This window comes from Equus przewalskii, chromosome 11, assembly GCF_037783145.1.
Source record: "Equus przewalskii isolate Varuska chromosome 11, EquPr2, whole genome shotgun sequence".
Lineage (NCBI taxonomy): Eukaryota > Metazoa > Chordata > Mammalia > Perissodactyla > Equidae > Equus > Equus przewalskii.
In genome coordinates this window covers 21,248,068-21,264,899 of record NC_091841.1, presented here as the reverse complement: position 1 = coordinate 21,264,899, position 16,832 = coordinate 21,248,068, and the positions used below count along the sequence as shown (strand labels likewise).

Here is a 16,832-nt window from a genome sequence, read left to right as displayed (position 1 = left end):
CAAGTTGAAATCCCAGACTAATTTCTCAGGAGGGAGCCAATCAAGAGTCCCCGAGAACCTTCCATTTACTTACATTTCAGTGCAGCAGCCTCTCAGGCCGCCCTTATTTCAGCCCAACGGACAGTCCAATAACCAACGCTAAAATGCCCAGCAACACAACTACTACCACAATGATAATTATCAATTTCTGGAGAGAGGGACAAGAGAAACAAAAACAAGTCATTATTACAAACAACCAAAAAGCAATCATTCATCCAAAACCCAGCCCCTCTCACCTCTACCTAGAAAGCATCTTATCAATTCAAATAAAAAGCCTACATCTCTACATAAAGACATTCCGTGAGGATATTTTATATTTCTTCAGTTACTTCTTGGCTAGCAAGGCCAGCAGATGGAAATACGGAGCTTGGTCAGCTCACAGTGCAGTCTTGTATATGTGGAGAGATATAAGAACATCTACCCTGAGGTCTCCAAGCAGCAACAGGCCAAGATATCACGGGATTAATTTTTCCTTTTCAAGAAGGCCCATGAAGACATTGTTGACATAGTCCTAACTTCAAACTTCTGTCCGTCTCTCTCCTAATATACACTCCACCTGTCAGACCCAGTACAGTGACTGGGGATCAGAAAGCATGAGTATGGTCCTGTTGTGAACCAGCCTGGATTCATCCGGTAAAATAACCTCCCAGCTCTCTAAATCCCTGCACAAGCAATAGGGAAAGTTGGAAGAAAAACAAGGAAAGGAAGAACAAAAATATGAAAGCCCAGGAGAAATAGTCAACAGTCCTCAAGCAACAGGGCACCAGAAGGCGGGAAATACGGTGGTACGGTGGGAAGAGCATGACTGGAATCTAATTGAATCCCACTCCTCTACCTACTAGGTGGCCCAAAGCCAATGACTTAACTGCTGACCCTCAACTGTGTCACCTATAAAGTAGAAATAATAGGTGCTCCATAAGATATGAGATGATGTTTACATAGCAATCAGCACAGTATTGGGTTCAGAGTGGGGAAGAAGCAGCGTGGGGCTTGGCCTACTGGAGTGGAAGACGATGAAGAACAGAGGAGTCAAGCATAATTTCTCAAAAGTTCATGAGTCATGTCCAGGAGAAGATAGGCAGCAACCCCTGGGCAATGCATCCAACCTACAGAACTGCCTTCAAGGGTGGGTTCTTGGGTAGAGAGCCCGTGAGCCAGATCCATGCAAGGCACACCCAGGAAGGAAGGGCAGCTAGTCTCTAGGAAAGGCTGACATAGGTGTTTGGATGAGGCCAGGATAGAGAGGGAAGGGATGGGCTCACGGACACAGGTGGGGATGACCAGAGAGAGGAGAAGCAAGTAAGGCCAGCTGAGACTAAGGTGCTCACCCTCCGAGCTTCACTCTGATACTTGACGGCCTTTTTGGTATCTGCCACGGCCCGCTCCACGAAGCCCACTGACTGGTCCATGTTGTTCTCAATACGGTCAATCATGGCTCCCTTTCCCCCGGTGCAATTGGTGATGGCAGCAGAAACAGAGACAGGGAGAGGGAAGCGAGAAAGAGCGAGAGACAGCAAGCAAAGTGGACTCTCTTCTCTGAAGGCAGCAGGAGAGTCTCACCTTCCGGGCCTGACCCTTGTATTTCACGGCTCTTTTAGTTTCCTCCCGTGCCTTCTCCACGTGGTCCACCGTGTGCATGACATTCAACTCTATGTTATCTAACATCTCGCCCTGCAAAGAACAGACACTAGTCACACCCAATAAACCTACCCCAGGACAGCCCTAGCTAATGTAGGGAAGGATTCTCTCTCGTATAATCTTCAGTGCCGGGAGGAACATCTAGAAACCTTGACAGGCAGCCTTCCATAGGGCATGCTTTCACATTTCCACGTGACTACCTATGGGTCCCCAGTCCTCGGTGGCAGTCAGTCATTCAAGAAACAGTCATTGAATTACTTCCCTGTGACAGACACTGCACTGGGCACCTGGAGCACATTGTCTACATGCCTGGTAACTATAGATACATATTCTGAAAGATTCCACTACCACCTTTTTTTTTTAACTAAGCATATGAGGAGAGAAACCAAAATAAGAGTATCTCGTGTTCTTAGGGCATTACCAGATGCTGGCCCCTCCCTGCTCATTCAGACCTGAACCAAGTTCATTCTGCCTGAACTGAGTTTGTTCACTACTATAGAAGCGCCTGGCACATAGTAGGGGCTCAGTACCTGAGAGTGGGAACATTTGCTTTCTCTAAGAGATATTCCCAGGCCCCTGAAGTGACAGACATTGGGTTTATCTAAGCTATGTGGTTAAGAGACCACGGTCTCAATAAGATTTCCAACCATTTCCCAGCTTTTACTTCCCGACAGGAAGCTTGGTGACTCCAATTAATTTCTGGGCATCTCAGGATAGGAATTCCCCTCACCCACTTAGACATTCCTCAACCCAACCCATGGCTCTATGGTGGTCTATAAACAGAGTAAACAGAGAAAGGCACTTACCACCACTTGAATCTCAAACCAGTTCCTCGCAAGGCAGTGTGGGGAAAAGAATGGAGAGTGGGGATGGACGGACTTGAGAAACAGTCACAAAGGCCAGAAGGGGGCGGAGGAAAGGCACCTGAGCCCTGAGCAGGGAACTGATGTCAAAACCACATCAAGCCGTGCTCAGGCATCAGGTGGGTTCTGCAGTCCTCTACGAAGGAAGCAGTTTTCAATCCTTTCCAGGTGGCAGAGCGGCTCATGGCAACAGTGGCACAGCACCAGGACACTGTGGCGTGTTTCGCTGTGTCATAAACTAGGAGCCATCTGACTATGCGAAACCAATACTATACGCAGGTGACAGAGACACATCCCTGAGCAAGTGTCGTCGGAGACCAAACAAGCTGCCAGACTCAACACCATGAGTGTTTCAGGTGTTTCTGTGAATATTACTTTGCTATTCCTTGATTCTTTTTCTTGTCTGCTCTTGTTCCTTAGCAAAAAGTGTCAACATTTTTGGAAAAACACATACAGAAGAAAAAACAAAAATGGAAAAAAATAAAAACCTCTGTTAAACCTAACTTTTCACTGTGAACTGGGGAAGAGATCACATGTTTTCAGCGTCACCAATGAATCAGTTCATATCAGGAGACTTTTAAGGCATCATCATTAAGAACCCATATCACTAATTAAAAAAACAGAGAGAGATCCTGAGGCCTGAGGGAACTAGGGACTTGACAGAGCACATCCAAGCCCATATTAACTAGAAATGACTTCCAGGCCAAAGTGCCAGGTAAGAATGACAAGGCTGAGGCTGCCCAAAGTGTCAGATTCAGGAGTACATTCCCTTCCCTGGGATCCTGGAATTCTGTTACTCCATCAGACAAACTCCCAATGATTCTGCCACCCCACCTCACCTGGCTTTTCAGGACTCTCCTCCCTCCCCACATTGGTACCCACTGCTGGTTACCTGATTCTCCACCAGCATGGCGATGTCCATAAACATGTCATGAAGCTCCTTGATGCTGCTCTCCAGCCTCACGATGTCCTTGTGCCGTCCCTCGATCTCACTGAGGGCTTGCTTAGAAATCTGAGAGTCAATGATCTACAACAGGCCACAGGAAGACAGACCATCAGCCACTATCCCCGCCATGGCCTCACAAACACGCCTACAGAGCTCCTCGCACCCCCTGCCTCCCCGCAAATGCAGCCCAGCCTTCACTCGCTGACTGCGTGGAGCTCCACAGTGGCCTCCCTTCCCCGTGACAGGGGCGTGCATCCCAGCTTGTAAGTCACTCACCCCAGAAGTGAAGATGGCAGGGTTTCCACTCTCCAACATCTCCTCCAGCTCCTCATCTGTGGTCTTTTTGCCAGCTTTATAACACAAGAAGGAGAGCATCAAATCTAAGATCAAAGGACACCTTTTCAAAAGTCCCCTGAAAATTAGGAATATGGTAACTTTGCCATGGGTTTTACAAGTAAAGACCATGGACTTTACAACACTCCCCCAATAGCCTCCTGACTCCTCTTTCTTCTGATTTCTCCCCTAATCCAATCCATCCTTAATACTGTCAGCAATTACCTTCCTGAAGCACATTATCTGCCCACATTCCTTCCCAGCTCAGAACAGTTACTGGCCCCATTCACTACACCACAGAGTCCAAGGCCCTCAGGACAAGGAGCCAGTTCCTGGGGGAGCCCTCCCTCGATCCTTCTTAACTTCACACTGCTGACTCCCAAATGCACCCTTTTCCCAGGCCCTGGAACAACCTGCCACTCCTGAACACACCTGCTTTTTTCTGCCTACGTCTTTGCTCATACAGTTCCCCCAATTAAAGCACCTTGCACTCTGCTGGGCCCTGCATTCCATGTGACTAAATTCCTAGAGGGCATGGCTTTATTAATTTCTGTATTCCTCACAGCAATTAGCACTGCACCTTTTATTTCATAAATGTTCTTTGCTCTCAAAAAGGCAGCAAAAAGATGTCATGAGTCCCCAGGAGAGCAACCGTTTAGCAAGTGTCTCCCCTCTAGGTATGAGGAAATGCTGGCTCCCACAGGAACAAAATTCCTGTGTCCCCCTTCAGCCTAAGACGCGGCATCGAGGATGTGCAGGTGCTATGACGCCTGTCCTGGGCTTGGGCACAAAATATGAGGTGGAACCCACAAGCAGGGGTGCTGCTCCCTCTCTTGGGGTCTCACCACTTGGGACGGACAACCACATGGCAGGAAAAAGTGAAGAGGCACAGGCCAAGCTTCTAACCTAACACGTACTGATTTCAAGCTGCCGCTGGATTCGCCCCTTGCTGCGCTCACGGAAGTCCACCTGAGCCTCGTTGTATTTGGTCATCACCTCCACAAACTTCCGGGAGAGGACGGAGTGCTGTGGGAACAGTGTCAGATGCAGTAAGCCCCCAGGAGGGGAGAGAGAAGGAAAGTCCATCACTGTTGCAGAACCCTTCCCCCACCCCCACAGAGCCTAGTCCACGACAGCACTGGACTTGGAACCAAAAGACCAGGTACAAGACTCAGCATTTTGGCTTCCTAACTTTACACCATTGGGAGAATCAGCTGGCCTTTCCAAAGCATGTTTGCAGCATCTGTTTACCTGCCCCGCTGACCTCATATAGTAATTGTGGGGCCAAAGGAGATATCTCTGTGAATGTCAGAGCCCTGCTTTCTGAAGCTGCCAGACTCCCTTCCTACATCCAATACCTGCCAAAGATCCTTGAATTCTTACTCAAACTGAACTTCCCAACTTTTCTTGCTTCTAACCAGATGCACTCACTCAACAGCCCTGGGTGCCTAAGCTCAAATCTTCATAATAAGTTTTATTCCTTGCCCACCTCTCAGCATCAAGCCCAAGTGGTTTCTCCTTTGGAAAATCACCAATATTTATAGTTTTTTCAAACCCACTACTACTATGCAAATTCAGACGAAAATCATTGCAAAAGTCCAACCAGGGACACACCTGTCTCTTGCCTCTTCCTGACTCTGATCCAGCTTTCAAATGGCTACCAGATTATCTTCCTAACAGACTGCAGACTGAACTAAATGCATACAGACTACTTGATCAGATCAAATTCCCTAGGCCAGGAGTCAAAGACCTCTGCAATATGGCACTATATTCTCTACCAAAAACTCAACGTTCTTTTTTCTCCAGACAGGCTGTTCTCTTCATGTCTGCCCCTCACCCCCACCCCCATCACTGCTGCTACACACACACAGACACAGACACACACACACACACACACACACACACACACACACACTCAGACACACGGCTTCTGCCTCCACGCTTCTACCCTCTAAGCCTGTCCATGTTGGCACTCTTGCCCATCCAAGGCCCAGCCTCCTCTGCCTACCCCCAATTCTTCCCAAGACCTTTGAGTGCTGAGAGCACCATGCATTTGATTATGTCTTCTTACAGTGCTCTCCTGTTGGGTCTTATGTAACAGTTTCCTTATGCTACTTGAACAGCATGCCAGGTCTTTAAGGACAAGGATCATATCTTTAATGACCGCTGAAGAGCCTAACTCAAAACTGTACAACTAATGACCAACAATCTTTAGAGAGAAGACTTCAATTTCCTCACGTATAAAACAAGAAGACATACTAAATCGTAAGATGTGCTCTGGGGAGCCTTAGGAAGTTCTTCAGGGGCCTCCTCGGAGGAGAGTGTGAGAGAGGAGCCAAAAGGACTGGACTCCACCCCTATCCCCTGTTTCAACCCGGGCAGCTCCCCTTTACCAATTCTTCGACATGAGTTCCAAATAAGAGTTGTATTTAAAATAAAATAAAACAAAAGTTTGGACTAGATGGTTTAGACCAGGGAAAATCCTACCTGGGATTTCCGAATCCGCAGGTCTGCTGACGACCGGACCTCGTCTTCTTCAATATGCCTCTCCATGCCTGGGGAGAAGAGAAAGGTTATTCTAGCAGCATGTCTGCTGCTCTCTTTCAAGAAACACACTTTTCCATGAGAACCTCCTTGCTCACTCTCACACACCCAGCCCACGGAGATGTAACAATAGGCAGGTACAATCTCAAAAGGTCAGCTCACATCTGAGTCACAGGACTTGCATTCCACACCACTCACTACTACCAGGTCTTCTCTGAATGTATCTTAGCACAGTTGTTACTAGCATGAGTCTTTGTCACCAAAAGACCTAGGCTCGAATCCTTGCCCTGCCACTTACTAGCTATGTGACTTTGGGAAAGCCACTTAATCTCTCTAATGTTCCTGTTCTCTAATCTGTAAAATGGAATAAACAACAGTGCCTCCCTCACAATACTGATGTGAAGATTAAATGAGAACGTACATAGTGTTTGACACAATGGCAGGCACATACTGCTATTATTGGAAGCTCTTACTGATCACCTCCAACTCTAGCCCCATGAAAACAGGCATTGTGATTTGTTTTGGGGGAAGAAATGACAAATCGGGCTGAGCAATGCTCCTTTCAAATCGGGCTGAGCGTGCATTCACCAAATACAACTGGGCAGGAATGCAGGCTACAGCCAGGGAACTAAGAAACCTTTTGGGCCCACAGGGGAATTGAACCGCTGACCATGGCTTCACTGAACAATGCTCTAAATTGAGCGGGTGGGGTTGGGGGTAATGGGAGGGTGACATACCAAGAAACATCTGTAGACTGAATAATATATCTGCCATCTATAGATCTCTAACATTATTGTTCATATGTATGTAAGTGCTGGGGAAACAGGACCAGTAAGAGAAAGAGTAGAGGGACTAAGTTAAAGGACCATGTCACACAAAGACTCAGAGGCTGAAAGTGCACTTTATTCCTAACTTCAATTCTGGACTCCTTCAACTACAGTCATGATTCAGGAAAAGGTAGAATTTCTAGGTCATTCCAGGGAAAGTGCCCAAACCACAAGGAAATATGGAACAAATAGGGTCCCTTCCATCAGCATGAGTTTCAGTCCAGAAGAGCTGGACCCTGTGGATGGGAGGTGGAGGTGGGGAGGCTGTCCCCTCTGTTCCCTTCTTACTCTTCAGTTTATTCCGGACGTTGTTGGCCCTTTTCTTGATCTCAGTCGTGAGCTGCTCTAGGTCATCCTTGGTTTCTGGATAAACGAAGGCAGGGGGAATCAATTAGAAGAGACTGGTTGCTTTACGAGCTACGATATCAACAGAGGAGGGGGGAGCCTTCTCAGGTGCCCATGGTCCAGAGTATTATCGATCCCAGTCTGCTCCCCAAACATCTGTCATTAGAATCACACAGAGTTTGTTTTTAACAGGCATTTCCGGGGGCTGGCCCCATGGCCGAGTGGTTAAGTTCGTGCGCTCCACTGCAGGCGGCCCAGTGTTTCGTTGGTTCGAATCCTGGGCGCAGACATGGCACTGCTCATCAAACCACGCTGAGGCAGCGTCCCACATGCCACAACTGGAAGGACCCACAACAAAGAATATACAACTATGTATCGGGGGGCTTTGGGGAGAAAAAGGAAAAAAATAAAATCTTTAAAAAAAAAAGAAAAAGGCATTTCTGGGGCTGGCCCCATGGCTGAGTGGTTAAGTTTGCATGCTCTGCTTCGGCGGCCCAGGGTTTGGATCCTGGGCGTGGACATGGCACCACTCATTAGGCCATGTTGAGGCAGAGTCCCACATGCCACAACTACAATATACAACTATGTACTGGGGGGATTTGGGGAGAAAAAAGCAGGGGAGAAAAAGGCATTTCCCAGGCACCCCATCTCAGACCTATAGAATAAAAACACCCAGGGTTGGAGCCCTACACTCTGCCTTTTTAACAAGCCTTCCCAAGTAATTCTCGAGCACACGCAATTTTGAGAACCTGGCTTTTAGAGGAAATGGTCTGGTTTACCATGAGGGTTTCAGCTCAGAAGGCAGAACAGGGTCTTATGGGACTTCTGAGGAAGAGAGATTTCAACCAAGGCTCATCAACTTAGAATCAAGCAAATATTTATGACATACCTACTGTGTGTACAACGCCACCCTAAAATGTGAGGAACGAAATAAGTATTAACTACGACCACTCATTCAGAAACCATCCTTTGGCGCCTACTACAAGTCTGGAACTGAGCTACAGACTCAGACCTCAGAGCAAAGATACAGATCCTGCCTTCAAGCTGTTCAGGGTGTAGTGGGGGACAAAGGACACAGTTCTAATATAAGTGCAGAGTAAAGTGTGAGTTCTGGTCGAGGCGGGCATGGGGTGGTGATGAAGAGCCCCGCGCACAACCTGGAGGGATCTGGAAAGGCTTCTAAAGACAGATGATAGTAGGACTGCATCTGGAAGAAGAACTAAGAGTTAACGAGGTAGAAAGGAGACTAAAAGCTGAGTCTTAGGGAGAAGGAACAATACGTAAAAGACATGAGGAGACAACAAGCATTTGGGGAACAGCCAAATTGAGTCTGGCTGCAGTGCAGGTCACATGGGGAACGATGGCAGGAGAAAAGAGTGGAGAGGAAGCCAGAATGTGACCAAGACAATTCCCATATGCTCTGCTAAAACATCCCAACTTTAATCTTAAGGTAATAGAAAGCCACTGAAAAATTTAAGGAGTGAAATGACAATATCAAGCTTATTCCTTGCCTTTAAGCAACCTAAAATATAGCCCTAGACCCTACTCTAAAAATGTGAAACAATTAGTGGGGGAAAACGTCTGCTTTGGTGGTGGTAACAAATAGGAGTTTCGGGATGGGAGGGATAGATGTGACTGTGAACCATTTTGGAACATCTCATCGGAAAAAAAATGGACTTGATGAGGTAGAACTCAGAAAGGGGGCTGAGAAAGCATTTCAGGCAGGGGAAACAGCACAAGCAAAGGTGCAGAGATGTGACAGAGATGAGGTATGTGAGAAGCAGGAAGTCATTGCTAGTCATGGGAGGGAGGAGCTGGAAGTAGAGGAAGGTTTCGTTGAATGGATTAAGTGGGACGTGAAGGGAAGAGCTGACCGGGGCTGGGCAGTGTGAGTCAGATAGGGCAAAGGAGAATGGGGGGTGGGAGGACATGTACATTGGTGTAATGTAATGCACACACTCCCATGCTGTCACAGAGGGAGGAAAACAAGGCTGGCTCAGCCCCAGTGCCAGGGATCATTGTTGGGTGACTCAGCTCTGAGTAAACACTCACTTGGCTCAGGAATTGGTGCAGACAGAATGATACTGTAGAGTTTCTTCGCCTCCTCCACATGCTCTGAGATCTTGTCAATGTTGAGCCGAGTTTCCTCGATCTATAATTAGAAAGACAATAGCCTTGTCATCAAAGAGGAAGAATAAATCCATGAGTGAGATAAACGTTTAGCAGAGCTCCCTGGGGAAAGCTGCCCACCTTCTGGGTTTGTGGAAGAAGATGATGACTGAAAAGTCTTCTGCTTCCCAGTGAGTATCCTTTCCACAGTCAGATGAACTCATCTCAACAGAGCAGTCACTGAAAATCCATACCTACTGCTCCCGGAGAGGAATACACTGTTCACCTTGGATGGGAGGATTCAGGCCAGAGCCAAGAAGAGCCAGGAGAACCCATAAAGAATACTCAGAGGGAAGAGTCAACCAACCTCATCAAGCAGATCCTCAGCTCTCCCTACCCCAAAAGAGGGAAGAGCAAGAGTGAGGATGGAAGAGAGGGAGAAAGGAAAGAAGGAAAGAAACGAAAAGAAAGAAGTGAAAGGGAGGGAAAAAACCTAGAGACTGAAAAAACACAGAGAGAAGAATGAGAGGAAAAGAAAGTCAGAAACAGAGAGAGAGAGAAACAAAGCAATGTCTGTCTCAGGAGAGAGCCGAGCTCCTCTGGACATACATTCTGGTGAAATGCCTCTTACTAGCTGATTCTCTGACATGTGCAGGACCAGAAGCTCGAGCACGGACTATTTCTGCATCTTTCTAAGGTTCCTGATTGTACAAGGCATGCATCATAAAATATTTTTGCAGCAGCACTTCCTTCCCAGGTAGAACACCATCCCAAGACACTGCTGCACGGGCAGTAAGTGCAGCCTCAGCTCGCTCTTCAAGGGCCCCAGCCACCCAGCACGGGGTGGCTCATGCAGTGGTGGAAGCACATGTGCAGGGAGCGGCATGTGCCAAAAAGACCTCAACACCCACCATAAACACCGGCCCTGTCTATCTGCTTTACTTCCAGAATGGGTGGCAAGGCAACACTGCAACAATTTACAAACAGAAGTCCTGTAAAATGCCATACAGTAGGATCTTAACATCTGAGAGGAAATGAAAATACAACTCAATATGCAGCTTCCAGCATCCCTTTCTTCCAGTGAATAATTCACTCATCTTTAAAAACTTGATCATAGCTCTCCAAACTGCACAGAAAGCAGGAGAAAAAAAATTGAGTTCTCTCACCCTCGAATCGGTATTTTTGCCACTGGAGCAGGGGATGGCTCCCCTCTACAAATATATTGGCTTTGATAAACTGTAGTTTGAGAGTAGAATCACTTGCTTAATGATGTAGAATAAAATTTCAATGTAATAGTATCATTAGAGTACAAATACAAATAGAAGTACAAGCTACCCAAACATTTGTGAAGCATTTTAACAGCTGGTAACAATCCGTAGTACTGTTTCGCATCAGTACCATTATTCACATGAGGAAACTAAAGGTTAAAGAGGTCAGAGGTCACATAGTTGGTGGTAGGGACAGCACTCAAAGCTCTCCAGACTCCAACTGGAACGCTTTTTCCATTAGATCTAAGACTTAATTTTTCAGCTTCTCCATACTGTTTCAGTTTTGGCAGACTCCCAAGCCTACCCAACTATAAAAAGGGCCTATGTTCTCACCTGTGAATGCTGGCAGCCTCTAGAGGTGTAACCACCTCAGAATCAGGCCCTTGGGTGACCCAGAGGTTGCTACCTTCCCCTTCCCTTCCCTTTTAGCTTTCACATCAAACACTGGCTCCTCCTACAACTCATGAAATGTCACTGCATCACATCATGTTTCCACATCCATCACATGACCGTCTTGCCAAAGCAATTACACTGAGAAAACCAGCTTTCTAGAATAAAACGTACATACCATCTTAAAATGAGTTCAACATATTTTAACACACCATAAAGGCCTTGGATTTTGCATGTTCGATGGACTGGATCTCTTGGAAAATACATTCTGGAATATTACTTCATGAACTGAAGAGCATCCTGACCCAAGTTTCATCAATGGTAGAAAAAAACACAATAGGAAGCTGCTAGGATGAGAGTGCTGGCCTGAAGCTCAGAGTCACTCCAGACATCTGAATGGAGACTGGATGTGGACAGGAGAACTAGGCCCTGGGTACTCCACCCTCAACCTGCCTGCAGGAGTCCCCAGGCCCAGGGAGCGTGTGCCTCCACTCCCACCTCCACTCATCCTCCACCCATCGTAGCTGCTCTCTTTTGCAGGTCCTCCTCAACCTCTCCATTTGGAGGCACTTCAGGGACTTTAGTCAGTTCCAAATAATGACAGAACCCCTTTAGGACTTCAGGATGGGCAACTGGCCAACCACAGAGGTTTCTTTTTTTGAACTTTGTGTCTCCGTTTTTTCTTGGAAGTGTTGGATTTCCTCAAAGGTGACTTTCTGGGTATTCCACGGTGGCAGCTACGTACAATTAATTTCCTTTTGTGCATCTGCCAGATAACCAAAGACTCATGGTGGGGGGGCGGGGGGGGAACCTTGTAGGAAATCTACAAGTGCTGAATCTATAAGCCCAAGGGCTATTTGTGTGTTTGTTTGGGGTTATTTTAAGTATACTGACATTATCCTGCACAATAATATATTTAAGAACCAAGAAACAATGTCCTTCAGAGTACTTCTGTGAGGTCGCCATCACTACCTCCCTTTTATGCAGGAGAACCCTGTGGTCAAAGAGGCAGAGGAACTCACTGGAGGCCATACTGCGGAGAGAGGCAAAACCGAGGTTTGAACCCAGGCATCTGTTAGATACCAAACCCTATCTCCTAAACCAGGTAGAGGTGCAGGAACCAACTATGGGAGGCATCTCGATCTTCTCTCCCAAGTCCGTGAGTTTTCAGCCTGTGTCAGCTTAATGTGCATGTTCAACTCACTGTTCTGTGAGATTGGCTCAGATGCCCTTCACTGAGATCTGTGCTTTATTTCTCTGTTCTCTAACCAAGGCTCCCCACAGAGAGCTTTTTACACAAGGAACGCACAAGAAACGGTGCTGATGGAAAAAACCAATCTGAACTTTTTTCTCATCACCATGCTAAATTTGTAGCAAATACAGACAGCCTCAATGCCTGCTTACCGTATGCTACTTTCCAAAATGTATTTTTCAATGACCTGTGATTAATGCAGCAATCCAGATAGTATAGTTTAAGAAAATACATTACAATCAAACAGATGGGGGTTCAAGTTTTGGCTCCACCTCTTAGCAGTTTTATGACCTTGAACAAGCCACTCCTCTCCCCTCCCCAAGCCCTGGGCCCCCTTCTCTTATCTGTGAAATGAGGATCATCATATTTCCCACCTCCTAGAGTTTGGGGGGAGATTAAATGAGATAACACATGTCAAATGCTTAACACAAAGTACATACTCAATAAAGGAGATGATGATAGTGAAAAATACAAAAATAGCCAGCAATTACTGGACATTTATTCTATGCCAGATGCTACGCTATGCCTTTACAAGCACATCTCATTTAACCCTCACTGCAATCCTAACATCAACAAAATGCTCTGCGATGTTATCAGGAGCCACCCAAGGAAATCAAGTAAGGACAGCAAGCCAACCACTCTTCACAGTGAGTGTCTGCCTCATGCAACCAATTATAATTACCACAGCATACTGATCACCATCATCTAAAGGGAGGGGCTTATTTTCAAGGCATGGATGGCCTCTTCCCTCTGGACCTAATTAGCCAGTGGAATCTAATTAGACAATGGAAAGCAGAGAAAGTACCACTTTGGAGAACTGGCAGATGATGTGGTGTAGGTAAAAGCCTTTGCCCATTCTACCTAAGAATTAACCTCTGCCTTCCCTAAGCTCTCATGTACCTTGTACCTCTATTTAGGCACTAATTCCTGCATATTTACTTACTGAAAATGTATTATGTGGCCCCATTTGGTGACAAAAGTAATGAGGTTCTAAAAGTCAAATAAATGACTCCTTTTCACAATTCACCCACTGTTACTTTTCCCCACAAATAGCATAATCTAAAGCAGTCCTTGTATAACAAGTTCTCAGTCAAGTTCTCCTCAATTTGTTTGCCTCTCTGCTTTGGAAAACAAACAAACATTGACAAGAAGGGACAGAGAGAGGTCTCAGCCGAACAAGAAAAGTCAACTCTCAGGGGTCTTAACAAGACTAGGACTAGTGTTTCAACTCTCCTTTGATGAATGAAAAGAAACAAATGATCTCAAGTTATAATGCCCAGTGAAAACGAATATTCTTGGACAATAATCTCAAATCAATTAAGTGTATTTTGGCTTTGCATCACTCAAAATTTAGTCAGAAAAACAAAAACCTTTCTAGTTACTTTAACTAAAATAATAACAGAGGGAATTCTCTACACAGAGATGGAAAGGCCGAGAAGCCAGAGGATGGTGAGGCAGTCTGGAAATTACAACAGCAGTTTGCAGGGACAAAGAGGGAAGACAGGGTCACCAGAGCCTAAGGCCACAGCCCCTCTGATGGGAGCCAGACCATGGTGGAGTTGACCAGCAGAAAGGGGACCAGGAGGCAGGGTCAACCGAGTGAAAGTTGAGGCCGTGGAGGAGACATGTCTGGGGACGAAAAGCATGCCTTCATCCCTCCTCCTTGAATCTTCTGCCAGTGCTCCACACTTGGTCAAACTTACCAACAGCCAGTTTGCAAGAGAACCTGGGAAATGAGTTCCTTGCAATATAGAACCAAACACAGGAAGGGCAGGTAGGAGACCTGAGAGCAAATAGGCAAATGACAGTCAAGGGCTTCCCGCCTGCCTATTGCAAGAGCCCAGAATGCAGAACCTACAAGCTCCCCTAGCCATCCAAGTATTTGACTTAAAGAACGAATAAAAGAGGATTTAACCTGCTAGATTTGACTTAATGCCTAAATTTCCACATTACATTCACTTTGAGGTTCTCAGCTTAAAAATCACACCTGCCTAGCAAATCCTGTGCCTTCAAGACTGCTCACCTCCCAGTTCCTCTCAGCAGGCACTGCTCCACCCTCCAAAGTTCCACAGCACTCTGCCCACACTCTACCCTCTCTCACTTCTTCTAGTACTGACTCAGATATCCCCAAGGGTTGGGCCATGTCTTGTTCCTTTTAGACGACTTGATATCCATCATTGTGCCAACCACGTGCTGTCACTCGTTAGAAGTTTGTTCAATGAATAAATAAATGAATACAAGTGACCTCAGGAGACAAGCATGCTTCATACACCACTGCAAAATTGTCTCACAGGTTTTTTTTAAGCACATCCAAAAAAAGCCACTTTAGGGGCCAGCCCGGTGGCTCAGCAGTTAAGTGCGCACGTTCCACTTCAGCTGCCTGTGGTTCACCGGTTCGGATCCCGGGTGCAGACATGGCACTGTTTGGCAAGCCATGCTGTGGTAGGCGTCCCACATATAAAGTGGAGGAAGATGGGCACGGATGTTAGCTCCAGGGCCAGTCTTCCTCAGCAAAAAGAGGAGGATTGGCAGTAGATGTTAGCTCAGGGCTAATCTTCCTCAAAAATAAAAACCACTTTATAATAGCATTTTCTGAAATGTATTCCTTCATCCTTGTTAACAGAAGTTTCATGTCAGAAAGGGTTCTGTGAAAAAAATAAATGCCGAGATAGGCAAATTAAGCAGGTTTCTTTGTCACAGGACTTCTTGGAGCCTTTAACCAGTTCCTGTGCATTTTAAATCTTCAAGGGAGGAAAACAGTAGGAAGCATCTCTCAACACATTTGATCACAGATGTCTTTTTGCATCTCACACTGCCATCCATGACAAGCACTTTGACTAATCCACCAAATAGCCATCCCCCTGGCCCTGCCCTTCCTTGTTAACAGAACTCTGTGTTTGGGCAGCAACGCTGCCAGGCCCAGAGGATGAATCATGATCGGTGCCATGGCAATCCTGACAATCCTGTCCCTTGCTAAGTACACACCTTCCTGGCCTCCCCTCCAGCTAAGAGTGGCCATAACCGTGTGATTCATTGCCAGCCAATGGGCCACAAGTGGAAGTCAGCTTGGAGGATCTGGGTAGTTTCCCCCTTGATAAAAGGATTTTTGAACTTTTCTAACTGCCCCCTTTCTTTTTTCTTTTTTTTTTTTTTTTGAGGAAGATTAGCCCTGAGCTAACATCCACTGCCAATCCTCCTCTTTTTGCTGAGGAAGACAGACCCTGCTAACATCGGTGCTCATCTTCCTCTACTTTATATGTGGGAAACCTACCACAGCATGGCTTTGACAACAGTGCATAGGTCTGCACCCGGGAGCTGAACCAGCGAACCCCAGGCTGCCAAAGCAGAACATGTGAACTTAACCGCTGCGCCACTGGGCTGGCCCCTAACTGCCCCCTTTCTTACTGCCTGCAATGCTGGCAGAGGGTGATGCCATACGGAATTGTGACTCTCTAGTGGTTTTAAAACATGGCACAAATTCTTTAATGCTCCTCCCACTGAGAGGTGGTATCTATGTATTGCTCTCTTGAATCCGGCAGGCTTGTGACTGCTTCCACAGGAGAAGACAGTAAAAGTGATACGCTAAATGACCTCCATAGCTGGAACACTTGCCTTGGAGCCCTAAGCCTCCATGTCTCAAACCAATGACCCTGAGTCAGTCATGGTGAGAAGCCCAAGTCACAGAAAGAGGGCAAGTGTAGATGCTCCAACTGACGGTCTCTGCTGAGCTTTCCAGAGTCACCCTAGTCCAGGCACCAGACGTTTGAATAAGAAAGTTTCTAAGAGTCCAGCCTCTGGCAGTTCAAGTCTTCCCAACTAAGGCACCAGAAAGTGTGGAGCAAAAATACACCTCTAGTGTGCCCCGTCGGAATTCCTACTCCACAGACTACACCAGCAGTACAAAATGGTTGCTTTACACCACAAACTGCTAGGGCGATTTGTTTTATAGCAATAGACAATCAGAACAGACTCTCTCTCTCAATCCTAAGGGAAAAGTCAAGAGGATCAGAGAGATGCTGACTACAACCCCATCACCCCTAAGTCCAGACCCCTCCACATGTGAAACAATTACATATCCTTATTGCCTAGCCAGTCACTCAAAAACATCCCTAAATGACACACCATGCAGCTGCTCAGGGTCCCAGATTCAGGTCAGAGCTCTCATCATCTTTCCCAGGGGCTGATGCATCAGCCAACTGACTGGTCTTTCCGTTTCTGGCCTTTCCCATCCTCCACACACTGCCACCAGAATGATTTTTCTAGCCCACACTCTGATCC

The 16,832-nt window shown here is 46.5% G+C and overlaps 1 protein-coding gene across 12 annotated transcripts in view; it reads right to left on the bottom strand.

The window, feature by feature from the left end:
• Positions 1-16,832, bottom strand: part of STX3 (syntaxin 3) — a 42,921-nt gene that overhangs the window by 7,465 nt on the left and 18,624 nt on the right. For 4 of the 12 annotated variants that reach the window (XM_070564008.1, XM_070564011.1, XM_070564013.1 and 1 more), the window contains exons 3-10: positions 9,588-9,687; positions 7,479-7,553; positions 6,307-6,374; positions 4,737-4,845; positions 3,763-3,836; positions 3,433-3,567; positions 1,600-1,710; positions 74-187 (exon numbers count right to left, since the gene is read on the bottom strand). In XM_070564008.1, coding sequence (XP_070420109.1) covers positions 104-187; positions 1,600-1,710; positions 3,433-3,567; positions 3,763-3,836; positions 4,737-4,845; positions 6,307-6,374; positions 7,479-7,553; positions 9,588-9,687 — 756 coding nt within the window. In that variant the 3' untranslated portion in view covers positions 74-103. Of the gene's footprint in view, positions 1-73; positions 188-1,367; positions 1,711-3,432; positions 3,568-3,762; positions 3,837-4,736; positions 4,846-6,306; positions 6,375-7,478; positions 7,554-9,587; positions 9,688-16,832 lie in introns of all 12 variants that reach the window. The other 8 variants (XR_011523900.1, XR_011523895.1, XR_011523899.1 and 5 more) reach the window with 3 other exon arrangements.